The sequence below is a fragment of the Pseudochaenichthys georgianus genome, unplaced genomic scaffold (genome assembly GCF_902827115.2).
Source record: "Pseudochaenichthys georgianus unplaced genomic scaffold, fPseGeo1.2 scaffold_404_arrow_ctg1, whole genome shotgun sequence".
Taxonomy (NCBI): domain Eukaryota; kingdom Metazoa; phylum Chordata; class Actinopteri; order Perciformes; family Channichthyidae; genus Pseudochaenichthys; species Pseudochaenichthys georgianus.
Window position 1 is genome coordinate 194029 of NW_027262969.1, and position 18227 is coordinate 212255.

The following is an 18227-nucleotide window of genomic DNA, read 5'->3' on the forward strand; positions in this document are numbered from 1 at the left end:
TTTTAAGAGACAAGCTGGTGAAGAAAGTGAAGTATTTAGCAGCTAGAGAGAAAAGCAATTTCTGTATAAAATGAATATGTTCCTGACGGGAGGACTAGCAAGTTATACCGAGCATGTTAGCATATTTTAGCATCTTGTTTTGGTTTTGGTGCACATCTAAGGTCTGGTTTAGTCTCATTACCAAACAGCAACCATACACAGTTAGAGACCGGCTGGTAATGAAAGTAAGTTTAGCAGCTAAAGAGCAAAAAGTGTTTATCAGGAGTTTGTGGAGACCAAGCCAGAGCTAATAAAGGGAGGATATGAGACTCTCAGCTGAACACTAACTCTGGCTTGGTGTCTAACTGCTTGGTTTTTATGAAACGCATCACTGTAGAAATTGGAGGAAGAGTTTGTTTTTCAACGTCTCAGGCTCTGTCAGCGCCTTTCTGCTAGAAAGAGATGATATCTGAACAAAGGGCCTCATTTTAAAGAGACTCTGAAAGCTTCAGGAACAAAGTTTCTCTCTTTTTGTCCTGATCCATTTTTATGAAAATGAGCGGACCAGATTTTGGCCATTTTATTAAGTCATAACGATGTTTTGTCTTAGCCAATCACCAAGCAAGGTACCCCCCCCCCCCCTTATCACCTGAAACTCCTCCTAGAGCAGTGGTTCTCAGCTGGCCTCGGGACCCACTTTTTCCTTTGTCAATAAATCGTGACCCGACATTTTGAACCACTCAAATCTATTCAACAAAACATCGTGCTCTAATATATACGCTTTCCAGCATACGATATTAATGAAAGTGAAGTAGAGTGCATACATCCCTTCACAGAACTGAAGAATGCTTTTAAAGAAGGTTTAATGAGAGGATGAAATCAAAGCTGAACTGTATCCCATAAAAAGGCACACATGCTGAAACCCAACCCCAGCAGGGGGTCCGGGGGGATTTTCCCCAGGAGATTTTTTTTAAATACTAACATATAAACTACGCATTCTGGTTCACTGAGAAGAAAATAAATAGATGTATTACTACCCAACATATTAATAATAGTTCTACCGCAAAGTTATTCTCCGTGGGGACTTCCGGCAACTATCTTGATTCTGATGCTGAAACAGAGGGGATTATGGGTAATGATGCAATGATCTGTTTGGTGTTTCAGCCAATCAGAAACAGGCTCTGGATATATCTGAGACCTGTGATAAATTGATGAAAACAGTATAATAGTGGACCTTTAAAACATGAAAGGACTGTCTTACCTCCTAGCGTGGTTCCTCGTCCCTCCAGAGCGTCGCTCATGCCTGACGGGTATCTGGCGCTGACGGAGATCTCGTACTGGGTCCCCGGCTGCAGGTTCTTCAGGAGCGCCGCCCTGTTGTCTCCCTTCACCGTCACCTCCTTCCTGGGACCGCCGGCGGAGGGTTGGTAGGAAACACGGTACTGCTGAACACTTCCAGGAGCCGGCTCCCAGGAAACCTTCATGGAGGAAACGGTCTCCTCGAACACCTTCAGGTCTTGAGGTGAACCTTTGGCTGGAAGGAGAGGAAACAAGGTCAGAAAATGAAGCAGAGAAGAGAATCGGAATTGAAAAGTCTGGTTTTCTCGTGTTTATTTCTTGATCTTGACATGTTAAGCTTGCTTTCTTGAGAGCAATAAGATAAGATAAGATGTACTTTATTCATTTTTTTGTTGCAGCAGCATAAAATAAAACGAGGCATTGCACATAGTAACACATTAAAATAGTAGAAATAAACAATCCTCAGGTCCCGAGGCGAACCTTTGGATAGAAAGAACGGAAACAAGGTCAGAAAATGACGAGAATCGGGATTGAAAAGTTCAGTTTTCTTGTGTTTATTTCTTGGTCTTGATAAACTAGCTTTAATGAGAGAATCAAAAACGTACGATCGTGTATAAACTTGCTTTCCAATTCTCACATTGTAAGTGACCAACAACGCTTCTTCGGAGATGGGATTGTGTTTTGGACAAGAAGCGTTACTTAAATCGTACTGTACTACATTTTTGTTTTATAAATAAAATAGTATAAGTACAGTCATACTTCTTTGCAAATTCTTGGTCACAATGTTCCTGGAAACCATGAAATTTACCATTAAGAAAACTGATAGTAAAAGATAGGACGTAATGGATAATGGTTCTTAAATGTCCTTGACCAAGACTCTGAACCCCCAGTTGCTCCACTAACTTAAATCGTACTGTACTGGTAAAGTATAACTACATTCGTATGTCCTTGTAAATTCAATATCACATTTTTCTTGAAATAATGTATCAAGTAGAAAGAAAACTGATAGGAAAATATATAACGTAGTGGTCTTCTTTTAGTATTTGACTGCTGCCAGCGTCTGAAATGCCTCCGAACGAGACTCTGAGTTAGTCAGAGAGCTCCAGTCGTTGCACAGTAGAAAACTGGGAAGCTCCCAAGATCTGATTTAGTGTAAGTAGGGCAAGTTCAAACAATTCCCCTTTGAAAAGAATTGTTAAAATAAATGGGTGACTCATTTGCCCTGGTGTTAACGCCTAGTGCTGAGTGTTTTATTGTTGGATCGGCCTTTGTGTATTTCTCCTACTTAGTAATGAAAATGTCAAGGATTTAAAGTGAAATGCACTTAATGTCCCCCAATAGTTGTCAGAAAATGTGTGAAGTGATTCCTCGCGGCTGCTGTAACCTCTGTGTCACTTCAGGACTCGTGGAAAAGACTTGCATCGATTCATAGTTCTCAGATACAGTCATGACACGGTAAACATTGTAATAGGAACAATACCGTAAGCCCTATACGGGGAGAAAGGAAAACCATGAATCCATCTGAGAGCCAGCTGGCTGTTTCATGTCAAAGAGGTGCAAGCTGGGATTAATACTACTGCCTCTTTTTATAAACCATCACAAAAAAATTCCACCTCAGACGACAAGCAGCTGTTCTCCTGTCTGAGGAGAACTCTCACTACTCGGAGAAATGCTGTTGCCATGGAAGCCGGGAATATATAATATTTATTTGGCTCAAGGTCGATGATAATATGCTTCCTCCCGGACGCTCTGAAGCTAACATGTTCCTCCAGGAGATAATATCTCCCGTCAAGAGTCAAGAAGAGAAAACTCCTACGCTCAGAGGAGGAAGAAGTACTCAGATTGTGTACTTGAGTAAAAGTAGAAGTACTCAGATCTTGTAGTGAAAGTAGAAGTACTCAGATATTGTAGTGAAAGTAGAAGTATTCATTCAGATATTGTACTTGAGTAAAAGTAGAAGTACTCAGATCTTGTACTTGAGTAAAAGTAGAAGTACATAGATATTGTAGTGAAAGTAGAAGTACTCAGGTCTTGTAGTGAAAGTAGAAGTATTCAGATATTGTACTTGAGTAAAAGTAGAAGTACTCAGGTATTGTACTTGAGTAAAAGTAGAAGTACTCAGGTCTTGTACTTGAGTAAAAGTAGAAGTACCAGAGTGTAGGAATACTCTGTCACAGTAAAAGTCCTGCATTCAAAATGTTCCTCAAGTGAAAGTAGAAAAGTATTCTCATCTAAATATAGTGAAAGACAGTGAAAGTAGTCGTTGTGCAGATTGGTCCATTTCAGAATAATATATATGATATGTTTTATAATGATTGATCATGAAAGTGTTCTCAAAGCTGGTGGAGGTGCAGCTAGTCTGAAGTACTTTGTAGACTGCAGGGTAGCTGGTGAAGGTGCAGCTAGTCTGAAGTACTTTGCAGACTGCAGGGTAGCTGGTGGAGGTGCAGCTAGTCTGAAGTACTTTGTAGACTGCAGGGTAGCTGGTGAAGGTGCAGCTAGTCTGAAGTACTTTGTAGACTGCAGGGTAGCTGGTGAAGGTGCAGCTAGTCTGAAGTACTTTGTAGACTGCAGGGTAGCTGGTGAAGGTGCAGCTAGTCTGAAGTACTTTGCAGACTGCAGGGTAGCTGGTGGAGGTGCAGCTAGTCTGAAGTACTTTGTAGACTGCAGGGTAGCTGGTGAAGGTGCAGCTAGTCTGAAGTACTTTGTAGACTGCAGGGTAGCTGGTGAAGGTGCAGCTAGTCTGAAGTACTTTGTAGACTGCAGGGTAGCTGGTGGAGGTGCAGCTAGTCTGAAGTACTTTGTAGACTGCAGGGTAGCTGGTGAAGGTGCAGCTAGTCTGAAGTACTTTGTAGACTGCAGGGTAGCTGGTGAAGGTGCAGCTAGTCTGAAGTACTTTGCAGACTGCAGGGTAGCTGGTGGATTTACTCCAGGTGGAACTAAAGTCTGATTTAACACTTGGTTAGATTTCACATCCTTCATCCACATCTGTGAAGTAACTAAAGGTATTAAATACATGTAATGGAGGAAAAGTACAAAGTAGCTTAAAATGGAAATACTCAATTGAAGTACCTCAAAATTGTACTTAAGTACTGATTAAATGTACTTTGTAACTTCCCACCCTTGCCTACTCTTCCCTCTTCATTGTTTATGACCACCGAGAACATCTTGGCCGGCAGCTTGCTGTGGTTCTGTCTGTTTTCCATTCCTTCCCCTGTAAGGCAGATCTGAAGCACGATGGGTGGCAGCTTGTACTAACACCGCTAAAAAGGGAGGAGGTCAGAAAGGTTTGGAGTCCTGGCACTCCCAGGCCACGTAGGAATGAAAAGCCAACGCCAAATGGCAGATGACGACGTTTAAAAAAGCCAAATAGAGTCACTCAAGATGTCAGAAAGACGTCGCAGTGATTTCCACCGCGGTCTTTGAATGACGCAGATAGATGGAAACACAGCTGGCACCCAGAATGTTTTCATCATCCATCATTTCAAAGGTTTTTTTGACATAGTTTGAACTGTCCCAAAGCACAAACAGAGGCACCTGTTGTGGATCAGAACCGGTGACTCAACCATTACCTAACCAGCAGCTCAGGTTTCAGAGATCAAACTTCTGACCCAACATCTTTTGTAGGTTTGGAACAAAGACTCGCCACCTTTTGGAGTCATGGCATTTACTATATCTGCATCCCAAAGAAATAATGTTTTAAAGATTTTGTGAAACCTGTTTCGACTGGATCTTGGTCAGTGATTTGGCTTATTTAAAATGAATACATCTGTACGTTTCTTGTTGTTCTGAGTTTGTATCTTGATGGTTTTTGCACCTATTGTAACTCACTTTGGATAAATGCATCTGAACATGTAATATAATGCACAGGAACCTTGTTGTTGGGACACACTACAATCATAAAATTAATTCATAGCTCAACATTTTGAATTTATTTTTGTTAGAAATTGTGTTTCTTTTGTATTTCCGCAAGTAAAAAAAAGATGAAAACTTCTACATTTCTACATTTTTACTCATGACAAACAAATGACAAACAAATGAAATATTGAAATGCCTGTCAACCTTGTGGAATATGACCTTTAATTTAATAAAGATAGTCTCAAACAGCAGTTTGTTCTCTCCTAAAATACATATTATCTATGTATTACAAATTAGGTTGTTTCTAGATATACTTTATACCTTTTGATAATGCCTAACATTATCCTTTTTTTTTATCACATTGGCGTAAACGGACCTCCCTACTCTTGCTTGTTTAGCTTTTATACATTTTGAGTATATGCACTACATTTTAATCAGCTTTATTGACAATGGGGAAACTGTTATCACTGCTAACACTTGAATAAAGACAGGAAATGTGCAAAAAGAGTCCTAAAATGGGCTAATAGCCCAACATTAGCCTCCTTTAGCTTAGCGGTGGTGACGTGAAGTCATGTGACCGTGCTGCAGTTCCTTTATAGCCCAACATTAGCCTCCTTTAGCTTAGCGGTGGTGACGTGTTTTATACTGTTGTCTTTTCATTTATTAAAATCAAAAGTAGTTGGAATTCATTACACACTTAATGTATAATATCCTGCTTTATATTTTGTTAATGTAAACTTGTTTTTCAAAATGTATATTGTCTACTTTTTGAATGCTATTTTATTTCTATTTGAGATTTTTACATTTTGGATTGTGTATTTCTTGTCTTTTAACTTCTCTTATGTATAATGCCATGTCTTTTTATGCTGCTGTAACGCAAACAACCACCAGATCAATAAAGTACTTCTTTTATTTTTATCTTTACCTTCTTTGGTGGTGCCTTCAGTGTCCAGTGGCACTCCGGGACTGGATGTGTATTCAGGCGTGACGGTGACGCGGTATTTGGTTTTAGGCTGAAGTTCCTGCAGCACGATGGCCGTCTCTCTGCCAGCGGTGGTCGTCTCCAGCCTCGATCTCTCGTCACCTACAGGTTCGTACGTCAATTTGTAGCGAGTGACGTCTCCTTGAGCCGGCTGCCATGACACTCTGAAGCTGTCTGTCGTCTCTTCGGAAACTCTCAGGTTCTGCACGGAGCCTTGTTCTGCAACAAATATTAAAGAATTACGTTAGCATTACTGCTGGTGCAATGTTAATCCATGTTTGTAGCAATGTTAAGCTATAAAGTAAAACTATACCATAAACTAAACTATGGTTACATGACTTCACATCGCCCATGCTAGGCTAATGTTGGGCTATAAAGGAACTACAACACGGTCACATGACTTCACGTCACCACCGCTAAGCTAAAGGCGGCTAATGTTGGGCTATAAAGGAACTACAGCACGGTCACCTGACTTCACGTCACCACCGCTAAGCTAAAGGACGCTAATGTTGGGCTATAAAGGAACTACAGCACGGTCACATGACTTCACGTCACCACCGCCAAGTTAAAGGCGGCTAATGTTAGGCTATAAAGGAACTACAGCACGGTCATAACTTAACAACTTTTAGTCGTCTCATTTAGACATTTGTTAGCAACCACTGTTTTTAAATCCGCCAGTGGGGTATTTACTGAAGTATTTTATGTCGTAGAATTTAAATCTCTTCAGCTTGTGTTAACCACAGACCTTATTTCAGGCTAACAAACAAAAACACATTCATAAAAACCATTGACTTCCAGACCAAGGTACAGGAAGTGGTAAAATGCTGACTCATTTTTGGCTTTTAGGACTCAGGATACATGCACCACAGTATTTGCAAGCTTAAAAAAAAGTCTACATACCTTCTAAAGTGGTCTCAAAGCCGGTCACAGGAAGACTGTTCCCTTTGTTGTACTGAGCTTGAACGTTGACTTGGTAGCGGGTGAGAGGGGTGAGGTGAGGGAGGACAGCAGTGAGAGTTTCTCCAGGGATGGACATGGAAACGTAATGCCCGTCGACTCCGTTTTCCGGCCTGAAACGGACCAAGTAGGACTCGACATCTGTGGCGTCCATTTCCCAGGCGGCTCTGAAACTCCTGGAGCCGACCTCAGAGAACGAGAGGTCCCGAGGCTGGGTCAGGCCTGCAGAAAGTGGGGGATTATAAGGTTTAAATTAAGGTCAATTCAGCAATATTTCAACTGCTTATTCAAAAAACACCCATACGAACAAATTCCAAACTATATTTCGTCACAACAAAAGGTGTTAATCTATGGAATAACTGAAATGATGAGCTGAAATACTGTGCAATCTAAACTAAAACAGTTAATTAGAAACCAAATCCTGAATGGTTCTGAGCAGGACATGGGAACTCATGCTTGCTAATTCTTGTCGTTTTAAAATGTATTTGCTTTTGTTTGCTTTGTAAAAAGGAATGATTTGTTTAAATCAATGACTCAAATATCACGGATGCTGATGACGATGACCTGAACTTGTATTTTCATGAACAATGTACGCTAGAGGAGGACCAGAAACGTTGTTAAGCTTCTTCTTGCCCCTTTTGAACATGAAGGAAACTGAGAATATATATTTTTATTTGTTTATACCTTACACGTTTTTTTTATTTTTGCTTCTTTTTGTTATAATTATTCAAATTTTATTATTATTATTATTTATTTTGTTTCTAACATGTTCAATAAATTGACTAATGAAATAAATACAAATTAAAGAACAGTGTGCTTTTGGAAAACCCAATAAATACATTTTGAAAACACCATGAAGCAAATCAAGAAAGGTTGGGATGATGATTTGTGATCAAGATGGTACTTTTTATAGAGACAGTAGAATCATGAATTATCTGAGTTTATATGGCACATCTTAATGTACGTAGTGATGTTAGAGATATATATGGTTTAGGAATCAAGAGAACCAAAGCAACATGTGTTAAGCCCCTGTCACACTGTCCCGAAATTAACACCCGATGGACACACGATTATGGAATTGTGAATTTCGCACGAAGATGGCCCCGAATCACACACGAAGGCAACATTTACATTACATTTAAGACATACAACTGCAACGAAAGTACCAAAAACAATGATGTTAAAGTACTATGATACTGTACTGATATCTTCAGACTTTGTTCTTTACTTTATCCGTCTTTATATGTAGAAGATATTACGTTTTCTCCGTAATGTTGTTGTTTCCATAGCAACAACAACTTCCTGTCAACTCGCCTTCAAAATAATATATTATGTCCTTTTCAGTTTCACAGAACACAAATTGGGTTATTTACATAATATGTTTACATGATTTTGTTGTGCAATAAAACAACCCGATGGACACACGATAAAGGAAATGTTCAAATTCGGCTGTGATCGTAGCAACATCGGGCCGTTCGTGAGGGCATCTTAAGCCATCGTATGACCGCTGGTGGAGTTTCTCAGGCTCCGGCAGCAACTTCGTGAGCGGTGGCAAAATCTTTGGCATGCCAAAGAATTGCCGAAGGACCTTGCGAAGGTTCATTTTCATGTTGAATTCGTGTTTCAATTTTGCCCTTCGTAAGGCCATCGTTAGGGCATGTTGTTATCATCGGTGCCATCGGGCATTCGCCCCGATCAGAGTGAGGGTGAATGCACCGATGATAACACGAAGATGACACGATTTGACAAGATGCCCTCACGAGTGCCTTACGAAGTTGCCGCTCACGAAGTTGCTGCCGGAGCCTGAGAAACTCCACCGGCGGTCATACGATGGCTTAGATGCCCTCACGAATGGCCCGATGTTGCTACGATCACAGCCGAATTTGAACATTTCCTTTATCGTGTGTCCATCGGGTGTCAATTTCGGGACAGTGTGACAGGGGCTTTAAGGACACATATTTAACATCTTAATGCCAACTAAATTATATCTTCTGTATCCATAAACAAGCCAAACGCCAGATTTGTACTTCATATAAAATAAATTCTCTCTTCAAAACTTCCAGACTCCATTGAAAAAAACAGGGATTTTTCTGTTTAAAGTAGATCGGGTAGAGCTGTGTGGTGCAAAGTACAATTACTGTTTTAGTGAAAGGAGTCTGGTGGTTTTAAACAAAGGATAAATAATGGTTTCATATCCCCGACACGCAGGGCTGTCTGACAGCAGGGACAACATTCTTAAAGCAGCGTGGACTTCAGCTAGTATTTATTTGTTGTCATGGTAAATGGAAGCCAACACTTTATGTTGGTTAAAAGTCTGTTTGAACTGTGGAAAAACTACCAAGACTTCCTTCAAAGAGAGAAAGCAAATGAAGGAATCCAGAGGGAAGACGTGCTGACATACATGCTATTTAATTAAGATGTATAATAATCTACAAGCTGTCTGACAGCTCCATCTCTCAAACAACAGGAGGGGGGGGGGGGGTGCTGTGAAATCCATATGTTGGCTTCTGCACACGTCTCTTTGTTGACAAGTCATTATTATATAAGAATGATATAATCGGCAATCAAAGCTGGTGTGAGTCACACTCTTCTGGCAGACCTATTGGCGAAGTTACATGTAGAGTAATTTATAGTTTTGACTCAAAGTGGGTTAAAAAGTGCATTTGTGAGGAACTCTTGACTACCAGATGTTCGGGGGTTGGATAATGACTTCAGCGCGGAGGAGGATGCATTTCAAAGTGTTGCTTACGGACACGTGACGGGCAGCAAAGAAATCTCTCTACTATTTGACCCAGTTGTGATACTTCCACATGCAGGAACCTCTCTCTGCCCTTGAAAGATCAAAAAGCCGGACATGTGTTAAACATATGAGGCGAAGAGGAGGGGGAGGTGGAAAAAAGGGAAAGTCACTCTTGGAAATGTGACCTGAGAGTAATTGTGAGCATGTGTTGGTGCCGCTCTGTATTCTCCTCCACAGAGTATCGTCTGACTGAGGCAGTAATTAATTGTTCAAATGTTGGTTTGATCACTTCAAATGCTCTAAATTAGTGGTGCACGATATCGGCCCGATAATTATCAGTCCGATATTAGGAATTATGACGTCATCCCGATAAACCCAATAAAAGTATTAATAGCCCCGATAATATACAATATATGTTTTGGGTAAAAACAAAAGAAAAAGATCCTGCGGTGTGGGTGATTGGGATGAGGGGCGCTTGTTTTTCACTCGGCTCCTCCCGTGTTGCCAGTACTGTGGTGTTAGTGGTTTAGGAAGAGGGGACTTCTTCACAAATCCAGCGCTCCCTAACTCGTGCCTGGCTGTGACGTAAATGGTGTGCGGGCGTGAAGCCAGGACAGCAAACAAACATGTCGTTGGTAGCATGGGACTATTTCAAAGTTTCAGAGTTAGATAGTTCGCTTGCTATTTGTATTAACAGATGCAGAAGTTCCACGAGGAGGGAAGAAGGCAACGAGCTATAATACTTCCAACCTGATCAGTCACCTGACACATCGCCATGGCTACGATGGTGTGTTGAAAGCGTACGAAGATGCCTGCGCTGCTAAACTAGCGGTGAATCCAAAGCCAGCTGCAAAGGCACCGGGGCTTTTACCTATCCACGAGGCTTTTGAAAAAGGCAAGAACTTTATTTGGGAAAATAAATATGGTCACTTTGAAGAGTCAGAACTGTTCTTGGCTTTGCTTTGTTCATAGTAGTAATGCTCATGTCCTTTGCTCACTACTAGTCTTTTTTTACCACCAGGTGAGCAAAAACTACAGGTACATTTAATATATATATATTATATTATTATCAGTTATCGGTATCGGTCTTGAAAAGCAGGAAGTTATCGGTATCGGTATCGGTATCAAAAACCCAATATCGTGCATCCCTACTCTAAATCATAACAGGTAATTCTCACACTTAAATTCCCAGCACTTATGAAAAGTATTTATCAGTCTTCACAGCACATAAACATTAAATAAAGTACATTTCTTATTATCTAAAAACGGTTGCAGCTGATCAGGTTTGATGAAATATGCTGAGAAACAAACTGAAAGTAAATATCAAAGAGCTTAGTGTTGTTTTTAATACATAATTATGAGGAAAACGGTTAAGACTTTGAGATTTCTATAACTGGAAAAAGTTCTTCTTACTGATATTTAGAAGTTGAGTAAAGTGTGTAAGTATAAATTAAAATACTAGTAAAATATATTTGCTTTCAATATGATTATTTTCTGATCTAACCAGAACATGATGCGATAAATATGTAATCAATGATAAGAAATCAGAATAGAGCCAATGTTTCTCTGCAGATTGCTCAAAATAAGTTGAGTAAAGCACGCTATCATCAAGGACAAAGATATTTACTTTCAACATGATTATTTTCTGAATCAAAACCAGAACATAAATAAGTAATAAATGACAAGACGTCAGAATAGATCCAATCTTTCTCTGCACATTTCTCTGAACATCTTGAGTAGAAAGCATGGTATCATCAGCATAGAGTATTGAAGCAACAGTACTTACGTCTTTGGATGATGTTTCGTAGTTCTTGCTCGATCCTCAGGCAGATGGACTGCGTCAGCTCTTTGGAAATCCTCGTGAAGGCATCAAAGTCGTCCACGGTGTAAACATGTGTCTCCGCCGGCTCGTTGGCGATGGCCTCCAGTTCGCCTCTCACGGCATCTTTAACGCCCACCGCAAATATCTCCACATCGGCGTTCCTCAGTTTGGTGGCCGGATTGTGGAAGGCGTCGGAGGATTTCCCGTCCGTGATGAGGATGTTTATTCGAGGAACGTTGGCTCTCGCTCCTCTGTTGGCCTGGAAGATCTTCTCTCTCACGTAAGTCATCGCCCTGCCGGTGTTTGTGGATCCACCACGATACGGAAACGATCTCACCGCCTTCACTACGGCGCTCTGATCGTGGTGGGTGTTCAGGTAGAATTCGGTGTGAGGGTCCCTGCTGTACTGAACCAAGCTGATCTGGACTTTATCTGGTCCGATGTCGAAGGAGGTAACCAGCACCTCCAGGAACGCTCTCACTTTGGCGAAGTTAGCCAGACCGATGCTGTAGGAACCGTCGACGAGGAGGACCACATCGGCTTGGACATCAACGCCAAGGGAACACTCTGAGATCAGAAAGACACAAGACAAGGTTTGAATTGATTGGCTTCAAAGAGAACACATTCAAATCTGTCTAACGCTTGTTTTATAAGACCTTTTACCCTTACTGCTCACAAAGTAAAAAAAGAGGCTCAATGATACCTGGAATATTGTTAAAGGTTGTCACCAGTGATGGGGTCGTTACTCAAAAAAAGTAATGTATTACTCATTACTTTAGCCTATAGCCAAAACTTAAAACGTAGGCCTACATGTGCACATGTAACAGTGTAAATAACATATAACAATTACTATTGCAATAAGGAAGACATAATACAAGTTAATAACGGGGACAATTCTAGTTTTTGCTGCTTGTTCGGAGTGGGCAGTTGACTAGACTAGATGGCTCAATGATACCTAGAATATTGTTAAAGGTTGTCAATGACTAGATTCAATGAGAACACATACAAATATTTGTGTTCATGCAAAACAAGCTTGTTTCACAGATTAAACAATGCAAGCATACCGAGTATAAGCGTGCAATCGAGTTAACCATGCCGTATTCCTTTAAAATAAAACGATAACTTATTTTCTTGAACTGTGAAGACTTTGCAGAAACCCTCTTAGTGTCCGACAAACTTCCATTGTGTCAGAAAATGCAACAAAAAGGCCAGTTTGGAGATTTACCTCCACTATTTCGTACTCACCCAGTGACACTTTAACGAGTTGTGTTTTCTGCATGAGGGTCAGAGGCTCGCTGGGCATCAGGCCGTTCAAAGCGAACAGGCTGATCTGGTACTCTGTGTCTGGGGAAAGATCTCTGACCACCACCTGGGTCTGCGTCGAACCAACGTGGAGCTCCTTCCGTTTGCTTCCAGCCATCATCGGAATCATCTGAACCTTGTATCCCGAAACCTCTCCGATGGAGGCGTCCCACATCAACCGCAACGACTTTGAGGCGACTTCCAGGATTTGGAGGTTGGACGCTGGCTCAACAACTGCCAAATAATAGGAATTATAGAATGATTAACTCTCATTATGCGATCGATTTAACCATATTTGTCTCCATTGTGTTGGCGTATAGCAGGAGAATCTTAAAGGCTTGATCATTTGGCAAAAACATTGTTGTTTGCTTAAAAAAAACTAGGAAAATAAGCTATAACATTTATTATTATTAAGTTATTATTATATCTATATCAATAAGGAGTAGTTATATATCTCAAAAATATGACAAGAGTTTCATGAGGAGCTTGAGACCTCCAGGACTTGGAGAGTGGCTCAACAACTGCCAAAAATAGCCATTATAGAATGATTAACTCTCATTATGCGATCGATTTAGGAGAAACTTAAGGGCTTTTTATTCTGCTTTTTATTCTGCTTCATAATTGACGAAAACATTGTTAAAAAGCTATGAAAATCAGATGTAAAAAGGAATAATGATGACATATCAATAAGGAGTAGTTATATATCTAAAAAATATGGCAAGAGTTACATGAAGAGCTTCATATTACTGTTATGTCTTCTAAATATGAAATGGGGGCCAGCAAATGGTTAGCTTAGCTTAGCATAAAGACTGGAAACAGGTGGAAACAGTTCGCCTGGCTCTGTCCAAAGATGTATGGGTTGAAATAACTAAATAAAACAAGAATAAGAATAAGTTAGAGGTGCTGGTAGAGGGGTTGTGTTACGTTTGGACTGATGTAGACTTACTGTTTCCCCACGTTCAGTCTTTATGCTAAGCTATGCTACCTGCTAGCTCTAGTGTAATTGTAGCGTACACACATTAGATAGGTATCAATCTCTTCATTTAACTAGTGACAAGAAATCTACTTTTTTAGATAATGTGCCGAAAAAGGACAACAGAAGGCAGAAACTTGTAACGCTTTATTTTCTCCACTTATTTCACATTTCTTCATCACATCTCACCTTCTTCTCCGCTGACGAGTGAGTTGAGTTGATCGTCGACGCCAGCGCACACCTGAGAGACGAGTTTGTTCTGCACACTCTTGATTAAGTTAAAGTCAGCGACGCTAAAGATGTGACTTCTGTGAGGCTCGGAGGCCATGAGCTTCATCTGTTCCTCGTTTGCCTGCTGGATGCCTGAACAAAGAGAGATGTTAGTGTCTGAAGAACAGGGAAATGGGTCCACTGCAACCACTCAGATCACAGTCTGCTAAAATGTGGGACATTCCAATTATTATTTATTATTATAATTATTACTCCAATTATATTTCAATGTAAATACTGCAATATATATATGTTAACATTATTTTCAGTTTTTCCAACATTCATGACGAAAAAAATACTGCTATCTTTTTTTATATCTTTTTTTTAAGTTTCTTCAAATGGTTTTCTATCTGCGTTTTTAATATAATGTTGGGGGAATGATGCTAGGGTGTGTGTGTGTGTGTGTGTGTGTGTGTGTGTGTGTGTGTGTGTGTGTGTGTGTGTGTGTGTGTGTGTGTGTGTGTGTGTGTGTGTGTGTGTGTGTGTGTGTGTGTGTGTGTGTGTGTGTGTGTGTTTGTGTGTGTGCGTGTGTATACGGAGGCGTGTAGCGCAGTGGATAGAGCCTTGGTGTGGGGATTGTCCACAGTATTGAGTATGTAAGTCGCTTTGGATAAAAGCGTCTAACAAGTAACATGTAATGTAATGTATGTGTGTGTCAGGTTGAACGAAAAGGCCACTTTTTGGTTAAGGTTAATTATTATTCACAGTGCCTGAAGCTAATGAGATGCGAGGTTACAACTGGGAAAGAGACCAGTGGTAAAACTCCCCTCACTTGATAGTGAACTTTGGTGAAGCTCAAGAAGCGGTCAATGTGACGGGACGCCTCCAGGGCACGTGTGCGGAAGTGTAGGTAAATGCAAACGTCTGCAGAAAAAGTTGCTGACAAAGAAACTGGGAGGTGGTTTGTCGTGCTTCACCAAGGTCAACCAATAAGGGACGAGAAGGCTCGCTATAAAGGTGCGAGTACAACGTTTGTTCAACAGTACGATCCCGGGTTTTGATTTATGTCTTTTGACGTAATAAAAGTTATATTGCACCAAACTGTCTGCCTCCAGCGATTTCTTCAGAACCCATTAGAATTGCATTATTGCCTAGTCCGAGATTTTCCTCCGACAATTTCTTTGTTTTATTTGAATGGGTTACCGTTAGGGTTACACCACAGCACCAAGTCAAATTCCTCGTTATATCCTGTTTCTGATTCTGATCTTTTTGTTTTGACATTTCCTATCTTAAAGGCAACACTAGTTCAAATTCAAAGCATAAAGTTATAAAGTCACTGGCATCATGAGAGGATTATTGCGTCAATAAGAGTGGATTCTCTCCAGGTCTGTAAATACTGGGTAAATCTATAAAAACGTGCAGTGAAACACATTAAAAGTTCTCCAGCTGGAGTCACAACCAATCGAAAGCCTCCGCTGTTTTATTCCACTCTCGCTGGAAAGTGTGACAGCATGGGAAGCAAATATGAAACCATTTGGGCTTTTTACAATCCTACATCCTCGTGGACATTCAGTAAAGCTATGAGCCTTTACTGAATGTAGTTTATACACTCGATGAGGACTTTTGAAACGACTAAATTGGAAAGTATTTTTACAATATTTGGAGAGTTTCTGCAGGAGATAATCTTTGTTTTGCATATTTTTCGACAGGTTACATGAAGATGCACTTAGAGATCTGCTCTACCAAATAATGCTGATATTGCGCTTTTCTACCTTTTCATTCCTCTCCTTCTTTCTCTCTCTTTCCCTGTTTCCTTCCTCACATATGATGGGCAGTAAATATGAAACCATTTTGGCTTTTTTAAATCCTATATCCTCGTCGACTTTTACACTCGATGAGGACTTCTTGGACGACTAAATTAGAAAGGTGTTTTAACTTAAACACTGTACTTAAGTGTGATTTTATACTCGATTATTTTCATATTTGGAGAGTTACTAACTTTGCAGAAGGAGATAATCTTTGTTTTGCATATTTTTCGACAGGTTACATGAAGATGCACTTAGAGATCTGATCTACCAAATAAGGCTGATATTGCACTTTTCTACCTTTTCATTCCTCTCCTTCTTTCTTTCTCTTTCCCTGTTTCCTCCTTTCTTCCTCAAATAAGTAAATATGAAACCATGAGGACTCGATGAGGACTTTGTAAATGAATCAATTGGAAAGTAACAAGGTATTTTAGCCCAAATACTGTAATTAAGTGTGATTTTAAACTAGATTAATTCCATTTTTGGAGATTTTGTAACTTTGCAGAAGGAGATATTCTTTATTTTGTATGTTTTTTGACAGGTTTCTTTGCAGATGAAGATGCACTTAGAGATCTGCTCTACAACTATTAACAAATAATGCTGATATTGTCCTTTCTACCTTTTCATTCCTCTCCTTTCTTCGTCATATATATCTGACAGTATCAAGTTGTTGCCAAGATAAAGTCTGATATATAATGTTTTTAAAAATATATCCAAACATTATATCAGGTTCTCTGACAAAGTGACCTCTAAGTAAAGAAAGAATTGTCTGCAGAAATATCACAACTCAAATGACGGTCAATGAAATCAAAATAATGCTATAACTGTTTTTGGGATTTGAGAAATCTTCCTAAACATGATGTCCATGCTGATTGGATCCATGTTATATTTATATTAGGAGTCATCTACAGTGTTACTGATGTATAATCTGAGTGTTTGAATCATTGATCTATCAGTGATCAGTTCCCACAGACCGTAGAAGATAATCTCGTGTTGTTCTTTAACCACCATCCCTCCGCCCACTTCTGTTCCTCCGTCCCTCAGTTAGTGGAAAGTCTGAGCTCGAGTGTAAACACACATAAAACCTGCTATCACTCGCTCGTAGCGTTTAATGATGTAGGAAATTCTCCTATTGTTACGTCACCCTGAGCTGCTTTTGTTACGGGGTTAAAAGCATTAAATAACGAGTGGGAAACGTAAGAGGTGGAATGTAATAAACGTGTTTCTGGCTGCGTACCGAGGACAAAGATCTCCACCCCTCTGCTCCTCAGCTGCCGGGCGTAGTTCTCCACGGGATCCTCAGATTTGCCATCCGTTATGATCACCAACACTTTGGGGAAAGCTTTCCTGGCACCAGACGCCTCAGAGAAAGAGTTATTCAGGAGGTAGTCGAGGGCATCGCCTGGAGCAGGAACACAGGAAGGGGTTGGGTTTTAAATGATGCACAGAAAACAATGGTCTGCAGAGGAGGGAAGTAGTGGAGTACAAATACTTTATTACTGTACTTAAGTACATGTTGAACCCAAATACCTGTACTTTCTACTTCTTACATGTTGAACCCAAATACCTGTACTTTCTACTTCTTACATGTTGAACTCAAATACCTGTACTTTCTACTTCTCACATGTTGAACACAAATACCTGTACTTTCTACTTCTTACATGTTGAACTCAAATACCTGTACTTTCTACTTCTCACATGTTGAACTCAAATACCTGTACTTTCTACTTCTCACATGTTGAACACAAATACCTGTACTTTCTACTTCTTACATGTTGAACTCAAATACCTGTACTTTCTACTTCTTACATGTTGAACCCAAATACCTGTACTTTCTACTTCTTACATGTTGAACTCAAATACCTGTACTTTCTACTTCTCACATGTTGAACACAAATACCTGTACTTTCTACTTCTTACATGTTGAACTCAAATACCTGTACTTTCTACTTCTCACATGTTGAACTCAAATACCTGTACTTTCTACTTCTCACATGTTGAACACAAATACCTGTACTTTCTACTTCTTACATGTTGAACCCAAATACCTGTACTTTCTACTTCTCACATGTTGAACCCAAATACTTGTACTTTCTACTTCTCTCATTTCCCAAACAGCTGGTTCCTTTAGTCTGAATGTGTGTTTGTGGCGTGATCATTATTCTTTAGAGTCACTGCGTGCCTATTGGTTGGAACACGATCCGTGTATCCATCACTTCCTGGTCTTCTCTAAAGAAGAGGGACCAATGGAAACGTTGTCATGTTGCCGTTGTTCAGCATGGAAACATTCATTAGCTAAC

The 18227-nt window shown here is 40.1% G+C and overlaps 1 protein-coding gene across 5 annotated transcripts in view; it reads right to left on the reverse strand.

The window, feature by feature from the left end:
- Positions 1 to 18227, reverse strand: part of col12a1b (collagen, type XII, alpha 1b) — a 171418-nt gene that overhangs the window by 142530 nt on the left and 10661 nt on the right. For all 5 annotated transcript variants that reach the window (XM_034078265.2, XM_071202387.1, XM_034078264.2 and 2 more), the window contains exons 7-13: positions 17165 to 17329; positions 14102 to 14275; positions 12883 to 13173; positions 11602 to 12204; positions 7019 to 7297; positions 6062 to 6337; positions 1241 to 1513 (exon numbers count right to left, since the gene is read on the reverse strand). In XM_034078265.2, the coding sequence (XP_033934156.1) occupies positions 1241 to 1513; positions 6062 to 6337; positions 7019 to 7297; positions 11602 to 12204; positions 12883 to 13173; positions 14102 to 14275; positions 17165 to 17329 (2061 nt within the window). The remainder of the gene's footprint in view (positions 1 to 1240; positions 1514 to 6061; positions 6338 to 7018; positions 7298 to 11601; positions 12205 to 12882; positions 13174 to 14101; positions 14276 to 17164; positions 17330 to 18227) is intronic.